This window comes from Schistocerca nitens, chromosome 2 (genome assembly GCF_023898315.1).
Source record: "Schistocerca nitens isolate TAMUIC-IGC-003100 chromosome 2, iqSchNite1.1, whole genome shotgun sequence".
NCBI lineage: Eukaryota > Metazoa > Arthropoda > Insecta > Orthoptera > Acrididae > Schistocerca > Schistocerca nitens.
Window position 1 is genome coordinate 34469438 of NC_064615.1, and position 21794 is coordinate 34491231.

Below are 21794 nucleotides of genomic sequence, written 5' to 3' on the forward strand. Positions count from 1 at the left end.
TTGATTTGTTAAGAGGCTAAGTAAAATAGCATATGCTCAACATTTCTATTATTTTTTACACCATTAATAAAAAAAATTTACGACATTTTTTAACACAGTCACCTTGTTTTTCGATGTACTTTGTCCATTTTTACGTTAGTTTTCCAATACTATTCAAAACAAGTTTTTCGGTTGCGCAACAGGACACACATACACTGTTTCCTTCGCCTCTTCGTCAGAGATGAATAGATGGCCTATTACAATGTCTATAAGTGGAACAAACAAATGGAAATCTGATAGGGTTAGATCAGGCTGTATACCGTTTACTGCAACACCTTCAGATGCATATTTGGAAACAGCATGGGCAATGATAAGTGGATGCATGTTATCACGCAAAAAAGAACTTAATTTGATGATAGAACTCAACATTTGTAACAAATTGCAGGCTTCAGCTCATTGCAAAAAGCATATGACTAACATTTACTGTTAACTGTTGACCCCTTTTTCTGGTAATATTCCAGAACTGGCCCTTGTGGACCCTAAAAGAACTGCGAGCAACACTTTCCTGCAGAGGGTTGACTCTTTAATTTCATTTTGGCTCGAGATACCAGGTTTTTCTATTCCGTATCATCTGGTTCAAAGTGATGAACCTATGTTTCATCTCCGGTGACGTTTATTTCAAGAACATTTCACTTTCATTAGAATGACTTTCAGCAGGCGCTGACAGGGTCTTACAGAGTTACAATTGTACCCTCCATCTACAGCGACACGACTACTCTGCAATTCACAATTAAGTACTTGGCAGAGGGTTTATCAAACCACCTTCCAACTATTTCTTTACCATTCCACTCTCTAACAGCATGTTAAAAAAAAAAAAGAACACTTAAATCTTTTGTTGTGAGCTCTGATTTCTCTTATTTTATTACAAAGATCCTCAAGTTGTTTTGGGACATATCTTCATAGACTTTACAAAAATTGTGCTTGTGATGGATGACATGACTGGTTCAGGGTTCAAGTGGCACAAACCTACTTGGGGTGCCCAGACAGCAGGGGCACCACAACTAGTAAGACTTCTATACAGGACATATCACCATCAGTAGCGGTGGCTTGGGGTACCACTCTAAGACAGGTGAGATTTGTGTATAATTTGTATCATAATTAATTGTGGAACTGCCATGGGTGAAATTGTAGATGGAAATTGGGGAAGGGGGGCACCAAATGGTAAGTCGTTTGCATGGGAAAATGTTCTTGAACCATCCCTGGCAGAACTGTGTCTATGACACACTTGTTTTGGCCAATTATATATTATTCAATCAACCAGTAATCATTTTTGATGATAAACATTGACTGTATGTTGTGCTGAAAGTCTTCTATAGATTTCAACTACTGACAGACATAAAACAACAACAACAACAACACACGCCACAGCCATGTTTACAAGTGCAAAAGCCAACCAATGTGACTATGGTGAACCTTGCCGCAAATGAACAGAGTAGTGCCAGCTAGCAGCTGGCAAGCACACTAAACTGTACTGCCAACATATAGACAATAAGAGCAAAATGCAACTACTTATTCATTTACCTTCAAGTCTGAAACAAAAGAGGAGACTTTAGCTGCGTAACATTTAGGCAAAAGCTAGATCTACAACTGCAACTTTAAGATCGATGTCAGCAAGGAGAGGAAAAATGATGAAATTTATGAAAGTGTCTGAAATATGCAAGACTCTATAATGAGGCTTACCATCTGTCTGAGAATTTTATGACTGGCAAGGATTTGTTTTAGATCTATATGTATGACACTGCATATTTAAACGCTCCCTTAGGCCATGCCTCTTTTTAAGAAGATACATAATAAAAGGTATTACAATTTGAAAGCTTTCAGAGCCACTGGCTTCTTCTTCTGGCACATAGGTTGAAGGGGGAGGAAGTGGGGTGAAGGAAAAGGATTGGTGTGGTTTAAGAAAAGGCGTAGAGGTCAGAAATGTTCTCCTGCTGCTGCTTGGTGAGTAGATTTTTTATCAATCCATTGCATAAACAAACCTTGGTGGCTGCTTTAATCCCACATTAACTTAGGCAGTGAGTGAAGGAAGAAGATGTATATTGAAGCTGTGGGTTGGTATGAGTGGAGTACTTGAATAGCATTTTCAACTGAGCACACCTGGAGGCAGATCTGAGCTCAAGTCCTAATTTGCTGCTTACTTTGCCAGGAAGATTTAAAAAGTGTCTTTTTAACTGTATTCCTCACTGATGACAAACATATTGATCAATTGAGAAGTCAACTGCAGAAAAGCAGACAATAATATAACTAGCTGGCAGCAAACATTTAATTCTCAATCCAAGGCCCACATTATAGCACTCCAGACTAAGATTAAAGACCTATATGTAGTAAACATTTACATCAATTATTGACAACAATTCAAGATAGATTACAAATTGAAATGGAATGCAAACAACAACAACAACCTAATCAAAAAGCTTAAGCACAGGCTGCTATTTATTCTCTCATTATTTTGAACCTGTAAAGAACAACCATGATGTATTTTGAATACTTTCAAATGGCTCTGAGCACTATGGGACTTAACATCTTAGGTCATCAGTCCCCTAGAACTTAGAACTAGTTAAACCTAACTAACCTAAGGACATCACACACATCCATGCCCGAGGCAGGATTCGAACCTGCGACCGTAGCAGTCGCGCGGTTCCGGACTGCGCGCCTAGAACCGCGAGACCACCGCGGCCGGCTTGAATACTTTCATTTGCTGTTGTCTTCTGGTATAATTTTCTTGAGTAACACGGCAAAGTTTCGCAAAACATTCAGTCCACTAACAAATAATTGAGCATCAATGATATTGTACAAAACTGATAACCTAAACTCTTCAACTGAAATGAGATTGTTTCGCAAGGTCACAAAGCACTAGCTAAAGCAGATTATAAAGAATGGCAGAGAGGGAGGGACTAGCTGTTGCCTATGGAATTACCCTGAAACATCTATTCTTTGCCATAAAGGACATTAAAGAGTAACTGTAATGATACACAACTTCAATTGTAAAGGTAATTCAGTAGGCACCCACAAGAAATTTCTCTCTTCAAGTCTTACAGACAAATGCCATTACATTTATTCTTTGCTGGCACTTATGGCTCAGAACGCACATTCACAAGACAAGTTATAAAAATAATTTCAACAGTCTTTGGACCTTTAAAAGTGCTGCCAGTTATCTAGAGAAAAAAAAGTAGGAAATTGGATACACTAGTAATTAAAAGTTATTTAAAGGCGTTCATTCCTTTACATGTCATTCAGGTTCTGTGGCCATAAATCCACATAAGCACTGCATGGACTAATGTAGTAGAAAATTGATAGCACTGCAATTTTTAGAGTTAATCTGAACACATACTGAAAGGATAGGTTAATGGAATTTAGGTACTGTACATTTGTCACAGCAGACAAGAAATTAAATTCCAATGAGATAAAAACTGAAATTGCATAAAACTGTAATTCCATTTTTCAACTGACCACCAGACTTACTCCCAGAATTAACTGCAAACTTTAGCAAAATAGTCAGCTCACTACTGAGTATGTTCCCAAATCATACTGTCATCATTGGACTTTAATCGTCCAACAATTGTTTGACATCATTATAGTTTTGAAAGTGGTGGGTGTGACAAGACATCCCATGAAGCAATACTGTAGTAGAATTGGGGAGAGAATATCCCTGACAGTAGCAGTGAGCTGGGCATGGTTGCTTCGGTGTGTGTACCTCAATTAATCGTATTTTGTATACATCTCTCACGCAATACCTCAGTGTTGTCATATCTCTAAATTACTTGCTTTTACCAAAAGCTGACAGATATCATTTCTTGCCAATTGTAATATAAATGCCTTATCTAAAAATTACCTGGAAAGATAATTAAAAAACAATCTCATGGTGGAGGTATATTAGATCTAATGGCTACAGATACATCCAATCTCTTTGAGAACATCCAGGCAAACTTGCAATCCTTGGTAATCAGTAACCATGGGGCAGTTGTAGCAACAAGGTACAAACACCAACTCAAACACGAAGGAAATTTCACATGTTCACTAAGTTAGATAAAAATGCAGTCCTTTCATACTTCTACCATAGGGCCTCAAAATATTTATTACTGGGCAGGAGCATGTAGAAGAACAACTGATCAAGTACTGAATACATATTGATAGGGGAGATTTTCCATGATGAATAGGCTCCGTAAAGAAATGGCAACTATTGTACAATAGATGAAAAATAAAGAATAGGGTCGTTGATAAAGAAATGCTATATTAAACATGCCTGGATCCCAAAAGGGCAATGCACAGTTTTTAATGATTAACATTGCAGATTCTTATCTTAGATCAAGGCAATCCGGTAGGTGTAGTATTTTTTGACTTCCAGAAAGTATTTGATTCAGTACCACATCAACACATATTAACAAATGAACAATCATTGCAAACTTTTTGCAGATACCTATGATAAAGTACGAAAAAAAAAGAAACTACACAACTATTCTATGAGATCTTGACAAGATTTCAAAGACTGACAACTTGCTTTAACTGTTCAAAAATTAGTCAATTTATACAAATACTTTGGAGCAACAATTTGTAGGGATATGAAATGGATTTATCATATAGGCTCTAAGTAAAACAGATGGCAGATTGGGTCATTGGTACGATGCTGGGAAACAATCAATTTACAAAGAAGAATATTTACAAACCACTTGTGCAATCCATCTTAGAATATCACTCACACATATTGGCCCTATTCTAAAGGAGAAAAAGTGACGGATATTAAATGTATACAAAGTATCTCAAGAGCTCAGATGGCAACCCAGTTCTAAGCAAAGAAGGGAAGGCAGAAAGGTGGAAGGAGTATATAGAGGGTTTATACAAGGGCGATGTACTTGAGGACAATATTATGGAAATGGAGGAGGATGTAGATGAAGATGAAGTGGGAGATAAGATACTGCGTGAAGAGTTTGACAGAGCACTGAAAGACCTGAGTCGAAACAAGGCCCCGGGAGTAGACAACATTCCATTAGAACTACTGATGGCCTTGGGAGAGCCAGTCATGACAAAACTCTACCATCTGGTGAGCAAGATGTATGAGACAGGTGAAATACCCACAGACTTCAAGAAGAATATAATAATTCCAATCCCAAAGAAAGCAGGTGTTGACAGATGTGAAAATTACCGAACTATTAGTTTAATAAGTCACAGCTGCAAAATACTAACGCGAATTCTTTACAGACGAATGGAAAAACTGGTAGAAGCTGACCTCGGGGAAGATCAGTTTGGATTCCGTAGAAATGTTGGAATACATGAGGCAATACTAACCTTACGACTTATCTTAGAAGAAAGATTAAGAAAAGGCAAATCTACGTTTCTAGCATTTGTAGACTTAGAGAAAGCTTTTGACAACGTTAACTGGAATACTCTCTTTCAAATTCTGAAGGTGGCAGGGGTAAAATACAAGGAGCGAAAGGCTATTTACAATTTGTACAGAAACCAGATGGCAGTTATAAGAGTCGAGAGGCATGAAAGGGAAGCAGTGGTTGGGAAAGGAGTGAGACAGGGTTGTAGCCTCTCCCCGATGTTATTCAATCTGTATATTGAGCAAGCAGTAAAGGAAACAAAAGAAAAATTCGGAGTAGGTATTAAAATTCATGGAGAAGGAGTAAAAACTTTGAGGTTCGCCGATGACATTGTAATTCTGTCAGAGACAGCAAATGACTTGGAAGAGCAGTTGAATGGAATGGACAGTGTCTTGAAAGGAGGATATAAGATGAACATCAACAAAAGCGAAACGAGGATAATGGAATGTAGTCAAATTAAATCGGGTGATGCTGAGGGGATTAGATTAGGAAATGAGACACTTAAAGTAGTAAAGGAGTTTTGCTATTTAGGGAGTAAAATAACTGATGATGGTCGAAGTAGAGAGGATATAAAATGTAGACTGGCAATGGCAAGGAAATCGTTTCTGAAGAAGAGAAATTTGTTAACATTGAGTAACGATTTAAGTGTCAGGAAGTCGTTTCTGAAAGTATTTGTATGGAGTGTAGCCATGTATGGAAGTGAAACATGGACGATAAATAGTTTGGACAAGAAGAGAATAGAAGCTTTCGAAATGTGGTGCTACAGAAGAATGCTGAAGATAAGGTGGGTAGATCACGTAACTAATGAGGAGGTATTGAATAGGATTGGGGAGAAGAGAAGTTTGTGGCACAACTTGACTAGAAGAAGGGATCGGTTGGTAGGACATGTTTTGAGGCATCAAGGGATCACAAATTTAGCATTGGAGGGCAGCGTGGAGGGTAAAAATCGTAGAGGGAGACCAAGAGATGAATACACTAAGCAGATTCAGAAGGATGTAGGCTGCAGTAGGTACTGGGAGATGAAGAAGCTTGCACAGGATAGAGTAGCATGGAGAGCTGCATCAAACCAGTCTCAGGACTGAAGACCACAACAACAACAAAGTTGGGCGCCACAACATCACGGATTTGTTTGTCCCGCAGGTCAGCATAATGTAACTGCTGAAATAGCAGTCGTTTTAAGACAGATGCCAACTTCCCTGTGAAAGCTTCTTACAATGTTTCAGGAAGCAACTACAAGTGAGGAATCCAGAAATATACAATAATTCCCTATGGACCACAGAGACAATATTTGACTTATTACAACTTGCTCAAAAGTTTTTAAGCGCTGTGATTGAAAACACAAGTATGAGTAATAAGTCATATAATGGGTAGTATACTCTGCTACGCACTTGACAGTGGTTTCAGAGTGTAGATAAAACATTATTCGCCCGGATAACTGCGTGCATTAACACTCCACTTCCGGGATTCGAGGAGGAGCGTGAGACAGATTAATGATTAAGGTTGGTGTGCTGGCCAGCCTGGATGTGGTTTTTAAAACAGTTTCCCTACATCCAACTAGGTGAATACCGGTCTAACCAACATTCTGCTGCAATTACACAATTTGTAAACATTTTGAAAATGTTCACACACTTTATTTCACATGGGTTAGCAGTGGATGCAAACAGATGGGTTACACAAATTCTGCCCACCCAGGAAGAGGGGCCACCCAGGGAAGGAGGATGACAGAAAGGGCATCTGGCCGAATCTAACACTAACGTTGTCTTGTTCAGGTTACCATAGTGACCTCATGATGACATACATAAATTCCATCAGTGAGTATCAAACAATGTAAATTCGAGGTTGGAATATTAAGAATATAAGGAAAATATAGATTTCTACTTACCGTAAAGATGACACTAAGTTGCAGACAAGCACACCGAAAAGATAGTTACACATTAGCTTTCGGCCAAAGCCTTCTTAAGAAAAGGAAATACACACACGACTGCCATCTGCAGTAACTCAGAGCAGAATGCGAAGGTCATGTACAATGGAAGCAGAATTCTGGAGAGAGAAGTGAAAGGAAAGGCATAGCAGGGTATGGGTGGGGGAGAGAAGAGTACTGTCTAGCAGAGCTTACAGGTACTGGGCTGCTAACTGGTGCAGCATCTGGAGGCTGTGAGGTAGGGAGGTGGTGGCGAATAAGGAGAGTAGAGGAGAAGGGGAAGGAATGCTGGTGCATTGGCAGATGAATGGCCACTGCCAAACTGTGGCCAAGAGCATAGTAGACCACCTTGTGGCACAACGTGTAATAACATGCTTGATTTCAATAGCTGCTTCACTACCTGAGCCATCTGGATCCTCCCTCCACTACCAGCTTTTCTGAACTGCACAGATGGGAGTTACTTTACAGTACATTCCCCACTCCCAAAATTATCCTGGCTTCAACCTATTGTTACTGCCTATTGTTATCTACTGTTTCCACATCCTCCACCCAACAGTTTCCACACCCTCTGTCTTATCACCACCTCCTCATAATTTATCCCACCCTCTTTGTGTGCCGCCCTCTGCTAACGTACCCGCCTATCTTTCCCCTTCCTTGCTCTTCTCCTTTTTCACTCACCGTCTCCCCACCTCCTTGCTCCACAGCCATCTGAAACTGTGCCTGTTGGCACTCTACTCCTACAAGCTCTACTGCACAGCACTTTTCTCTCCCCCCACCCATACCCTGCTATTCCTTCCCTTTCCCCACCTCCTCCAGATTGCTGCTTCCGTTCTACATGTCAGTTGCATTCCAGTCTGAGATGGAGGCCATGTGAGAGTGAGGTGTGCTTGCTTGTGTGAAAGAATGTGTGTGCACATTCCTGAACAAGATTTTGGTATGACAGATTAAATAAGTTCATATTACTGCACGGGTAGACAAACTGCAGTCAGTATTAACTGTAAAAAATGAAAGCAATTTTGGATACAAGAGAGTAGTTTGATTATTTATAATTAAAACATATCCAAATTATGACAAATATTGATTTTCACATTTTTATAAGTAGTCTCAGTAATGGAGACGTGTGTGACAAATTGTATCCTGAAATAGGAAGAACAAAAAACAGTAAATGTGACAGAACTACTAACTGGTGAAATATTTTACAACATGGAAACTCTAATGAAGTAATATTGTAGCATGTATTTCATTTGCATGTTTTAAGAAATACAAGAAACACTGCACTATCTGGCACATAATACATATATACAAATAAAGCAATATTTTATGAATTGGGCCACATACTGAGCATGAAAGTTATAAGATTGTCAAAAATATCAGAGTGTATGACAATCATTATTTTCATCATTTGCTACCACTTATAATTTTTTTTGAGTTACGTATAAGCAGCCAAACAGAAATTGTAAATTTATATTAACAAACACTAAATACTAATACAATTCAGTCAAAACTTATGAGTTCTGCAGTTTGATCTTGTTTCTGATCCTGCTGTGCAGGCTGCTGCTGCTGCTGCTGCTGCTGCTGCTGTTGTTGTAGCTGTTGTTGCTGCTGTGGTTGTGGCTGTTGAGGACTGCCAGAGGAAGACCCAGGTGGTTGCTGTGGTGCCCCTGGAGCAAACTGTCCAGGTGAGATATGATTCTGAATAGGCAATGGTGGTCCCTGAATCTGAGGATTTGGCCCTTGTCCTGGTGGACCTGGCAAATTAGGCTGTGGATGAAAAGGGGGAGTAGGCTGCATCTGTCCTTGCACACCCTGGCCAGGTAGAGGCATAGGCCCAGTTTGATTTGGCCCATGGGGTCCTATTGGACCCATAGGAGGCATGACTCCTCCAGGAAGGGCACCCTGCTGTGGTCGAACAAGTTGAGGGAGTGGTCCTGGTGGTCCCTGTACTGGAACAGGCTGTGATGAATGTGGCTGAGCTGCTGGTATACCTGCAGAAGAGTTTAAATACCTACTTACTTTAATCTTGTTTTAGAAACAGTCAAAGTATTAAAACATCTAAAGTCACATCAAACAAGAAATACAAACAGATCCAATGCAAAAGAAGTTCATATAATTATTAAAAATTAATTTTTTATTCTACTAATTTGATATCTATGCACAGTGCTAATGTGTGGGGTAATCCAAGATTTACTTATATCTTGGGGGGGGGGGGGGGGGGGAATTAAAGTTATGTAATTAACCCTTTCACAACTATGGGCATATATTGATGCCCAGCAGGTAGAATGCCCAGACAGCTGCGGGTGTACACGTACACCTCGCTGGTGGAATGTCCAGATGTGAAGGGCATTCGTTTATGCTAGAACAAAAGGAATACCTGAAGGCTAAGGTCACTGAGGCACACCCAGGTGCAGGAGCAGGTAAATAAGCACAACAGAATGGCAACTTGCTGTTGTCTGCATTTTAAAATTCCTGCCAGGACTGTCATTATCTGCTCTTTTTGGCAATATCGGAGAGCACTACAGCTTTTACCTCCTCCTGAGCCCTTTCTACTTACTAGTCATGCACTGGGCCAGTTTCCACATTTGATGAAAAGAAACATTAGCCTTTGCAATATTGGGATATAATTCATCAGACAAGAGAATCACGGAAATCCTCATAAAAGCACTGATAAAGACAGTAATGATACTTTCAACCTTTCTTCAGATGAAGATCTGTATATGTGTGAACATACTGCTGATTCTTCAACACTACCAGCAACTTTTCAGAAGATTTTTCTTCTGGAGACAGAAATACAGAAATGAAGGTGAAATAGTAAGCAAGGTCTAAATGACTTGTTGAATCATTGAAGTCTATTCATACAGTGCTAAATGTGTTCACAAAATGGTGGAATTTTCCCATACATAAAAAAATGATGTATGGGAAAATGCCACCATTTTGTGAACACATTTAGCACTGTATGAATCAACTTCAATGACTCAACAAGTCATTTAGACTTTTTATTTTATGTCATTTGAGTTTGTTTCTGCCATTTGTATAGAGATAAGTAATTATTACATATTTCTTACTGAAAAAATGACAGTACCCAGCAGGTTAGCATGATGGAAGCATATAAAGCCTGCAGAATTTTATTACTTCTTGGCATGTTCCCTGCTAATGTGAACAACTAATAAGTTAGAAGTGAGATAATATTGGTCAACAGATTATTTGCTTTAAACACCAATATTTTCACAGTACAAACTGATTCTGTATTTATTGCTCTTTAGTGACAATTTGGCCAAATCTCAAGATATTCTTGCAAAAGTACAGCTCACTGTAGAGCACACATCAAAAGAATTTTGTGAGGCCACAGTCCCTTTTGAAAATGTAGTAACAGATGAATGTCTGCTACTTTTCAAAGGGAGGCTCCAATTTAAGCAATATATACCAAAGCAATATATAGCTGTTATAGTATTTAAATTTTTTTTTCTTTGTTGCATATAAAGTAATTATATTCTAGATTATATTGTCTACATTGGTGCTGCTACAGGAATCTGGAAATGCTGAATGGAGAAAATCAAGTGAGGTTGTGAATTTGTTTTTACCAAACCTTAACAAAGGTCATACTATTTATTTAGAGAATTGGTATTTAAGCCCAGAATTATTCCCTAGGCTCCATGAGAAATTTACTAATGTCACTGGAACAGTACGAAAAACATGAAACATTTATCACCGTTTGTTGACAAACGGACTAAAGGGGGAAATCCAGTCAAGTCCTGTGAAATATTGTTGGTTCTAAAATGGATGGACAATCAAGAAGTCTGGATGCTTTCAATTGTAAAAAGACCAGATTTTTCTCAAACTGAGAATAAGGAATATAAAACCGGCCAAAGTAAACAGAGATCCACTTGTGTGGTGAGCTACACTAAGTCAGTGGGTGCTGTTGATAACCCGGACATGATGTTAAATTCTGTACAGTGCATCCAAAAGACAATGAAGTTGTTAAACTGACTTGGGTGTGCTGAATGCAAAGACAGTTTTTGAATAAAAAAATAAATGGAACACATCACTGGTGAAATTCCACTTGGAACTAATCTGCCACCTGCTGGATAAATCTAATGGACAAACATGTAAAACTGAGATTCCACGGACAATAAAACAAGAAACTCCATTTTGACTGCAAAATAAAGATGTAATTATCCAGGATTCCTCAGAGGAACAGAGAAACAAGAGATTCTGCAGAGACATTGTGTAATATGTACTGCTAATTCACATTGAAAAATGACATGCAAATGATGCAAAAAGTATGATGTTGCTCTTTGCATGGTGCCACACTTTGAAAAATATCACACTAAGGAAATCTTAAGTGATTTCTGTAAGTGTGTATGTTTCCAGAAAAGGAAAGTAAAATTAATAAACACAAAAAAGGAAAGAAAATGGAGGTTTTTAACATAGGCAGCAGCAGTACAAAGCCCGCATCAAAAATGAGGATGGGAAACCACAAAACTAAATTGAGCTGAATGTGACAAAACGGAAAGAGAAATCACTGGGCAGGAAGCAGATTGAATTTTTTACTGTGGAGGACAGAGCTTAGGATTTAATTACAAATGAGCCATTAGGCTACCACAAAATGAGTTATACCAAAATTTTCCTTTTTAAATTCTGCATCAGGCTATATATTTGTTTTAGAGTTCAATAGTTATTATTTATTTATGACGAGAGTAAAGATTGTTTGAGTTCTGAGCATCTTCAGTACGAACTGCTCTCTTATAAAACACCATACCTTGAAACATGTTTGTTCGATGTTAATGAAATTGTATTGGGTTGTAGGCGAAAATATTATAGAATTTTTAGTAACAAATACAAAAGTTTCTATCATTTTTCTAAGGTACCTTTTTCTTAGCTCAGGGTGAAACTACAAGAGAAAGTGGAGTTTAGTATAGTAGTTATCAGAAACTGCAACCACCTTACAGTGGCGATATTGATTTTATAAAGAGTATTTGTACATGCACTGGAACGAAATAATAGCCAACTGTGGCCATAGCCTGCAGCGGTTGTTGATTGAGTCAGCTGCCCTGCAGCCAGATGGACAATACGTTCACCCCATCAACCAAACAGGGTGGGCAGGACACTCAGCCCTTGCAGCCGCGAGGGGGTTAATATTTTTTTGTCTGCCATCCTGGTACACACCAAAATTCCACAGTATAGCATTGTAGCATGCTGCTAGAGAAACCAAAATAAAATGTGACAGCCAGTTGTTGAAATGAAGTACTGTACAGTAATTCACTTCTGCCAGGGCTGAGTATGAATTACTACACAATACCTCACCTTATCAATAGGCTGTGCCATTTTGTTTTGGCTCCTCTAGCAGCATGTGACAGTGCTGTGGCCTGGAGAATTCAATGTTTACCGGCTTTGTATAAGGGGCAATCAAATAAAACTGAGACAGGCAGGGAAAAGTATGTAAAGTGCTTATTATTTGAAAAGCAATTGCCATGACCATTAAAACATTCACCCGAATGTGGTCAATGCCTTAATGGAAAAATGTTTGTAGTTGCCTAAGGAACCACGATTGTACCCAGGTGTCCGCCTCTTCATCCAAAGCAGATCAGCTGCAACCAACATCTTTCTTAAGGGTTCCAAAAACATGGAAATCACACGGGGACAGATTGGAACTGTATGGAGGACATGTGAGGACTTTACAGTGAAGCTTCTGCAGCATAGTCGAAACTTTCATTCTGTTGCAGAATGATGACTGCCCGTATGCGGTCAAGGTTTTTCGACTAGCCTGCAGAAGTTTCACTAGGAATCCCTTACACTTCCTTCATACCGTCCCGATCTCCCACCCATGCAATTTCCATATATTTGGAGCCCTGAAGAAAGATAGTCATGGCCATCAATCTGCTTCAGTTGAAGAGGTGCACGTCGTGCCTGGTTATGTAGCCAGTGGCAAAAGTTTTCCATGAAGGCAGTGAGCAGTCTTGTCTCAGAGTGGGATAAATGTATTAGCAGTCATCACAGTTACTTTTGAAATAATAAGCAGTTTACTTACCTTTTTCCATAGATTTCGTTTTTATTTTGCTGCCCCATATAGATATGTAAACAAACTAGAAATTAATGAATTAACTTTTTTTTGAGGTGATAATAGTATTTTATGACTACCTCTAAATGCAGGGACGCCATTTCTTCTCATAATGTTCTCCCTTTCAAAGTGATTTATGCTGGCTTGTAACTAGGGCATCGTTTATAAAATCTGGCCCTCGCAACTGAGTTATAGTCGAGCAGCAGTCACTAGTGCTGTCATATTTACACCCTGCTTCATCAAGAGTTCCTAAAGATTTACTGAAGAGATTGTAATCAAATGGAGCTAGGAGATGTGATAAAATATAGCCATCCAATTTTATTTTATTTTGTCCATGGTTTTCAGTAACTGAAATGAGACCTCAAATATCATGCATAATTGACAAGTGTACGTTCTGCACTGCATTAGAGCCAGGGGTACTAAAGTTTGTAATGAAATGTCAAATGAATGTAAAAAAAAAAAAAGACAAAGTCATTTCAATTAAGCTCATTATAATGTAAAACAGTTCATCTAACCGATTGTAAAAATTACCTGGCAAAGTATAATGTGGATATTCTTGAAATGATTGTGGGCCCTGAACTGGTGCACCTGTGGTTACTGGTGGTGGTGCCCCAGTAAACATCTGCCCACCAGGTGGCATACTAGGCGGTCCATAATGTGTATGCACAGGAGAACTCTCAGGCCCCGGTGGAGGATAGGTTTGGTGAGGACCTAAAATATCGAAGTCATCATTTGGAACTATAGTTTAGTCACAGTACTGAATGAAGAATATAATCAGAACTAATTAGAAAAATTGACATCTTAAGCACAAGAAGACATATAGAAAATAGTAAGTTATAGAATAACTAGTAGGGCCATACCTGGTGCACCCACGTATGGTGGCATTCCATAGGGCAGTGATCCTCTCATGTACTGCTGCTTCTGTTGTTCTTGTCTCATTTGCATTTCTCGTTCTTGCTCTTGTATTCTCTGCAAAGCTAATTGTCGCTGGTACTGTAAAAGTGGGAGACCACGTGGTGTCAGTGCACACTTACATGAAAATATTTCAGTATTTAAATTAGAACACACCAATCACAGATGCTTAAGAAGGAAAGATCAGAAAGATGGAAGAAAGGCTTCACATTTTATTTCTTGGTGCAATTATGTCTCCAGATTCGTTAAACACATGCCTACAAACATTATGAATTAAATGACAAAGTCACATCCGGAGTAGTGCGTAATTTAGCAACTCGTGAAATCTGTGTTATCACTGTCACAACTGGGGAAGGGGGGGGGGGGGGGGGGGAGAGGGGGGAGAAATCGCTCGCTAAAACGGCATCTCTGGATTTGTACCTGTGTCTCTTGTGTTATGTAACTGCTTGCGTCTACAAGTTCTGTGTAAACAAAGCTGTACTTTACCTGATGTTAAATGATTTACTAATTGTTACCACACATTTTCAGATGCTGAAAACCTACAAAATGCTTGAGACAGGAACTTATGGAATCTTAAAGATGTCTAAACATTCAAGAGGACTTGCACATTGATTACAAGCAACTAAATGGTGGAATTTCTTCAGACATGTGACATATAATGTTTTACTTTTTTCTTTAATACAGTTTTGTTATAATGTAAATACTTTAGGAGTAAAGGAGACCACCACCGAAAAGCAGAACTGTTGAGTCATTGACAGGCGCACATACAAAAAAGAAAACTTGCTAGCTTTCAGAATAATTCTATTTCAGGCTAGAGCATGTGCATGCACTCATGCATGCCCTTCGTATCAAATATTTATATGCCAAGATGGATCAAAAACTCTGAATGTGGAAGCGTTTGCAACCAGTTTTTCTGTGACACTTCTGAGCATGCATACGGTGTGGTCTAGTGTGTCACCAACCTATAAATATTGAGTTCCCCATCCAACTGATGTGTACCAAAAGCAGACTAGCACCCAATAGGGTGGGAGGTGTTTACATTGCCATGACAAACTGCAAGTAGGATTAATGGGATGAGAATTATACATTACTAATGCAAGGCTAGCACCACAGATATACGTAGCACAACTCTTTTGACTGATTGTGTGGTGACTCAAGGTCATGGAGTTATTATTTATTTATTTATTTATTTACAAGTCAAGTTCCAGACCAAATTGAGGAGCAAATCTCCAAGAGGTCATGGGACGTGTCAGTACATGAAATTAGAACATAAAAGTAATAGATAAAAACAAAATGTTTATGAACTCGATAAAAGTCAATCCATAAGTTTAAGTAAATGCAATCAACAATGCAACAAGAATCAGCTTAATTTTTCAAGGAACTCCTCGACAGGAGGTGTGACCCATGAGGAAACTCTTCAGTTTCGATTTGAAAGCATCTGGATTAGTGCTAAGATTTTTGTATTCGAGTGGTAGCTTATTGAAACCGGATGTAGCAGTATACTGCACACCTTTCTGCACAAGAGTTAAGGAAGTCTGATCCAAATGCAGGTTTGATTTCTGCCGAGTACTAACTGAGTGAAATCTGCTTATTTTTGGGTATAAGCTAATATTGTTAGCCAGAAATGACAGTAAGGAATATATATATTGGAGAGGCCAACATAAAAATACCAAACTCGTGAACAGGGGTTGACAAGAGGTTCGTGAACTTACACCACTTATTGCCCAAACTGCCCGTTTCTGAGCCAAAAATGTCCTTTTAGAATGGGAAGAGTTACCCTTATCAATACATAGAAAATCTCATAGTAGAAACTGAACACATCCTTACATGTGAAGAACCACAAAATCATTGTGAAATAAACATAGGACTGACAAGAGAACTATTAAAAGAAGAAATAAAAGGCATAATAAAACAAACACAGCAGACACACAATAAGAACAACCAAACAGAAGCAGCCGCTATGAAAAGGTTAAAACAAAAGTTAACAAACAATAACACATTAATAACAAGAGCAGACAAGGGAAATGTAACAGTACTCATGGATAAAGAGCAATACATCACAAAAACTAAGGAATACATAAACACCAATACTATACAAAAACTGAATTCAGATCCAACTACATGATTCCAGGCAAATGTGAAACGAACACTGAAAAACATTGAACACACACTCTCAGACAAACAGAAATACTACATAACACAGATTTATTTATTTATTTCTTGTTCCGTAGATCCAGTTAGTGAGTCAATCACAAGGATATAGAACATGTCAAATTGTACAGGTTTCAATTTAAACCTACAATAAATACAAAGGGCAATTCAATGCCAAATTGTACATAGTTTAACTAAGACATACTATAAATACAGTAATAGATACAACGTCAGCTACATAACATAACAACCATTTAACAGAAAAAGGAGTTTCAAATAAAGGTTAAAGATAACAGCACAAAGTTAAATCAGATATTAGGCCTACAAGAGTAAATACAGGTACAGTCAATTTGTTGTTACAAAAAGTGTGCTAATGCTCAATGCACAATAAAATCAATTGAACTACTTCTAGACGCAGTAAGTTTAGTGATGGTATACATATTCTTTCAGATATTCATCCACAGTATAAAAAGATTTCTCTGTCAGGTAATCTTTGAGAACTTGTTTAAATTTTGGCAGTTCTGTATGAACACATTTGATATGTAGTGGTAGAGCATTGAACAGCTTAATGCTGGAGTAGTAAACTCCTTTTTGTACCAGAGAGATGTTTCATTTCGAAATGTAGATTGTTTTTGTTTCTGGTGTTATAGCCATGGAATTTACTGTTGTCTTGGTAGATAGAATAATTTTTGCACACAAAGGTCAGCAAGGAAAAAATATACTGTGAGGCAGTTGTTAGGATACCTGTCTTCCGAAACAAGTGCCTGCAAGAGTGTCTTTGATGGACCCCACACATTATTCTGATTGCTTTTTTTTGGATGGTGAAAACTTTTTTTGCAAGTGGTTGGTTCCCCCAGAATATGATAGCATATGACATCAATGAGTGGAAGTAGCCAAAGTAGGCAACCTTAATGGTGTCAACTTCAGCCACTGAAGAAATTACCCGTAATGCAAATGTTGCCGAGCTAAGTTTTTTACATAGATGAATAATGTGAACTGACCAATTACATTTACTGTCTATGTAAGCAGGAATTTTGTATCTTCAACTTTATGTATTGAATATAATAGAGGGAAACATTCCACGTGGAAAAAATATATCTAAAAACAAAGATGATGAGACTTACCAAACAAAAGCGCGGGCAGGTCGATAGACACACAAACAAACACAAACATACACACAAAATTCAAGCTTTCGCAACAAACTGTTGCCTCATCAGGAAAGAGGGAAGGAGAGGGAAAGACGAAAGGATGTGGGTTTTAAGGGAGAGGGTAAGGAGTCATTCCAATCCTGGGAGCGGAAAGACTTACCTTAGGGGGAAAAAAGGACAGGTATACACTCGCACACACACACATATCCATCCGCACATACACAGACACAAGCAGAAAATGTCTGCCTGTGTCTGTGCACGAGCAGACGGACAAGCGCGCGTGTGTGAGCGCACACCCATCCTTCCCCCCCCCCCCCCAAATGCAAGTCCCCCCGCCCCCGGGACCAGAACGATGCGTGCATGCCCTGGCGTCCATCGACCCGCCAGCACCCCTGTTCGGCAAGTCAGACCATCTGTGTTTCTAGATATATTTTTCCCACGTGGAATGTTTCCCCACCTACACATCAACTCAGCCAATGAACACACCCGTCAACTCCTATCCTTAATAAAAGTCCTCATCTTTCCTCTCCCGCATCCACGCAGGTTGTTCAAAGCATCCCCCTACAGGCCAACCGCAAATTAGAACAGCATGCCACCCTCCACCTCAAAAAATTATCCAATCTCCTGGTTTCCCACCTCCGGAAAGGCAACTCACTCACCCTTCACAAGCTTTCCAGCAAACCTCAACCTCCTCTCATTGCACACAGACCCAGTCTCTCCCATCTACTCAATCTCCCACTTCCAGCTCCACTCCCCCCAAAACCTCAAAATTCCAATCAACACAATCTGGAACCACAACACCCTAATTCAGTAGTTAACCTTTCCTCCAAACCTCTCTCCCAATTCGAAACTTCTGTCCTATCCAAAGGACTCACCTTCAGCCCCACTCCCAGATTCAACCAAACAGCCCTCGTCAAAGATTTACTGTCCTACACTCGTACTCTCTGCTGGAAATATCACTTTGCCATGAAGAAAAATGATCCTAATCCTACTCCTAATGATCCAACTCCCCAAGACACTATCCAAATTGAACCCTGCCTGGAACAGTTCCGTCCTCCGTCACAGCGGGACCCACCTCCTCTTCCTCAAAATCACCCTCTCCAAACCTTCCAGGAATTTCTGACTTCCAGCCTTGCTTCTCAATCCTTCTTAAAAAACCTTAATCCAACTCCCAACATCACCACTGCTGAAGCCCAAGCTATCCATGATCTGAAGGCTGACCGATCCATCGTCATTCTTCCGGCGGACAAGGGTTCCACGACCGTGGTACTTCATCGTCGGGAGTATGTGGCTGAGGGACTGCGTCAGCTTGCAGACAACACCACATACAAAGTTTGCCAAGGTAATCCCATTCCTGATGTCCAGGCGGAGCTTCAAGGAATCCTCAGAACCTTAGGCCCCCTACAAAACCTTTCCCCTGACTCCATCAACCTCCTGACCCCACCGACACCCCGCACCCCTACCTTCTGCCTAAAACTCACAAACTCAATCATCCCGGCCGCCCCATTGTAGCTGGTTACCAAGCCCCCACAGAATGTATCTCTGCCTACTTAGATCAACACCTTCAACCCATTACATGCAGTCTCCCATCCTTCATCAAAGACACCAACCACTTTCTCGAACGCCTGGAATCCTTACCCAATCTATTACCCCCGGAAACCATCCTTGTAACCATTGATGCCACTTCCTTATACACAAATATTCCGCACGTCCAGGGCCTCGCTGCGATGGAGCACTTCCTTTTACGCCGATCACCTGCCACCCTACCTAAAACCTCTTTCCTCATTACCTTAGCCAGCTTCATCCTGACCCACAACTTCTTCACTTTTGAAGACCAGACATACCAACAATTAAAGGGAACAGCCATGGGTACCAGGATGGCCCCTTCGTATGCCAACCTATTCATGGGTCGCTTAGAGGAAGCCTTCTTGGTTACCCAGGCCTGCTAACCCAAAGTTTGGTACAGATTTATTGATGACATCTTCATGATCTGGACTCACAGTGAAGACGAACTCCAGAATTTCCTCTCCAACCTCAACTCCTTTGGTTCCATCAGATTCACCTGGTCCTACTCCAAATCCCATGCCACTTTCCTTGATGTTGACCTCCACCTGTCCAATGGCCAGCTTCACACGTCCGTCCACATCAAACCCACCAACAAGCAACAGTACCTCCAATACGACAGCTGCCACCCATTGCACATCAAACGGTCCCTTTCCTACAGCCTAGGTCTTCGTGGCAAACAAATCTGCTCCAGTCCGGAATCCCTGAAGCATTACACCAACAACCTGACAACAGCTTTCGCATCCCGCAACTACCCTCCCGACCTGGTACAGAAGCAAATAACCAGAGCCACTTCCTCATCCTCTCAAACCCAGAACCTCCCACAGAAGAACCACAAAAGTGCCCCACTTGTGACATGATACTTTCCGGAACTGGATCAGATTCTGAATGTGGCTCTCCAGCACGGATACGACTTCCTCAAATCCTGCCATGAAATGAGATCCATCCTTCATGAAATCCTCCCCACTCCACCAAGAGTGTCTTTCCGCCGTCCACCTAACCTTCGTAACCTCTTAGTTCATCCCTATGAAATCCCCAAACGACCTTCCCTACCCTCTGGCTCCTACCCTTGTAACCGCCCCCGGTGTAAAACCTGTCCCATGCACCCTCCCACCACCACCTACTCCAGTCCTGTAACCCGGAAGGTGTACACGATCAAAGGCAGAGTCACATGTGAAAGCACCCATGTGATCTACCAACTGACCTGCCTACACTGTGACGCATTCTATGTGGGAATGACCAGCAACAAACTGTCCATTCGCATGAATGGACACAGGCAGACAGTGTTTGTTGGTAATGAGGATCACCCTGTGGCTAAACATGCCTTGGTGCACGGCCAGCACATCTTGGCACAGTGTTACACCGTCCGGGTTATCTGGATACTTCCCACTAACACCAACCTATCCGAACTCCGGAGATGGGAACTTGCCCTTCAGCATATCCTCTCTTCCCGTTATCCACCAGGCCTCAATCTCCGCTAATTTCAAGTTGCCGCCACTCATACCTCACCTGTCATTCAACAACATCTTTGCCTCTGCACTTCTGCCTCGACTGACATCTCTGCCCAAACTCTTTGTCTTTAAATATGTTTGCTTGTGTCTGTATATGTGTGGATGGATATGTGGATGTGTGTGTGTTTGCGAGTGTATACCTGTCCCTTTTTCCCCCTAAGGTAAGTCTTTCCGCTCCCGGGATTGGAATGACTCCTTACTCTCTCCCTTAAAACCCACATCCTTTCGTCTTTCCCTCTCCTTCCCTCTTTCCTGATGAGGCAACAGTTTGTTGCGAAAGCTTGAATTTTGTGTGTATGTTTGTGTGTCTGTCGACCTGCCAGCACTTTCATTTGGTAAGTCACATCATCTTTGTGTTTAGATATATTTTTCCTACGTGGAATGTTTCCCTCTATATATATATATATATATATATAAAGATGATGTGACTTACCGAACGAAAGCGCTGGCAGGTCGATAGACACACAAACAAACACAAACACACACACAAAATTCAAGCTTTCGCAACAAACTGTTCCCTCATCAGGAAAGAGGGAAGGAGAGGGAAAGACGAAAGGATGTGGTTTTTAGGGGAGAGGATAAGGAGTCATTCCAATCTCGGGAGCGGAAAGACTTACCTTAGGGGGAAAAAAGGGACGGGTATACACTCGCGCACACACACACATATCCATCCACACATATACACACACAAGCAGACGTCTCACAAGCAGACATATTTAAAGACAAAGAGTTTGGGCAGAGATGTCAGTCGAGGCAGAAGTGAAGAGGCAAAGATGATGTTGAATGACAGGACTGACATCTCTGCCCAAACTCTTTGTCTTTAAATATGTCTGCTTGTGAGATGTCTGCTTGTGTCTGTATATGTGTGGATGGATATGTGTGTGTGCGCGCGAGTGTATACCCGTCCCTTTTTTCCCCCTAAGGTAAGTCTTTCCGCTCCCGGGATTGGAATGACTCCTTATCCTCTCCCCTAAAACCCACATCCTTTCGTCTTTCCCTCTCCTTCCCTCTTTCCTGATGAGGCAACAGTTTGTTGCGAAAGCTTGAATTTTGTGTGTGTGTTTGTGTGTCTATCGACCTGCCAGCGCTTTCGTTCGGTAAGTCACATCATCTTTGTTTTTAGATATATTTTTCCCTTGTGGAATGTTTCCCTCTATTATATATATATATATA

General features: G+C 40.4%; 1 protein-coding gene across 1 annotated transcript in view; it reads right to left on the reverse strand.

Moving 5' to 3' along the window:
• Positions 1-8775: 8775 nt before the first annotated feature.
• Positions 8776-21794, reverse strand: part of LOC126235696 (hepatocyte growth factor-regulated tyrosine kinase substrate) — a 125502-nt gene continuing 112483 nt past the window's right edge. Inside the window, exons 13-15 of the mRNA XM_049944447.1 lie at positions 14197-14329; positions 13868-14047; positions 8776-9266 (exon numbers count right to left, since the gene is read on the reverse strand). Coding sequence (XP_049800404.1) covers positions 8776-9266; positions 13868-14047; positions 14197-14329 — 804 coding nt within the window. The remainder of the gene's footprint in view (positions 9267-13867; positions 14048-14196; positions 14330-21794) is intronic.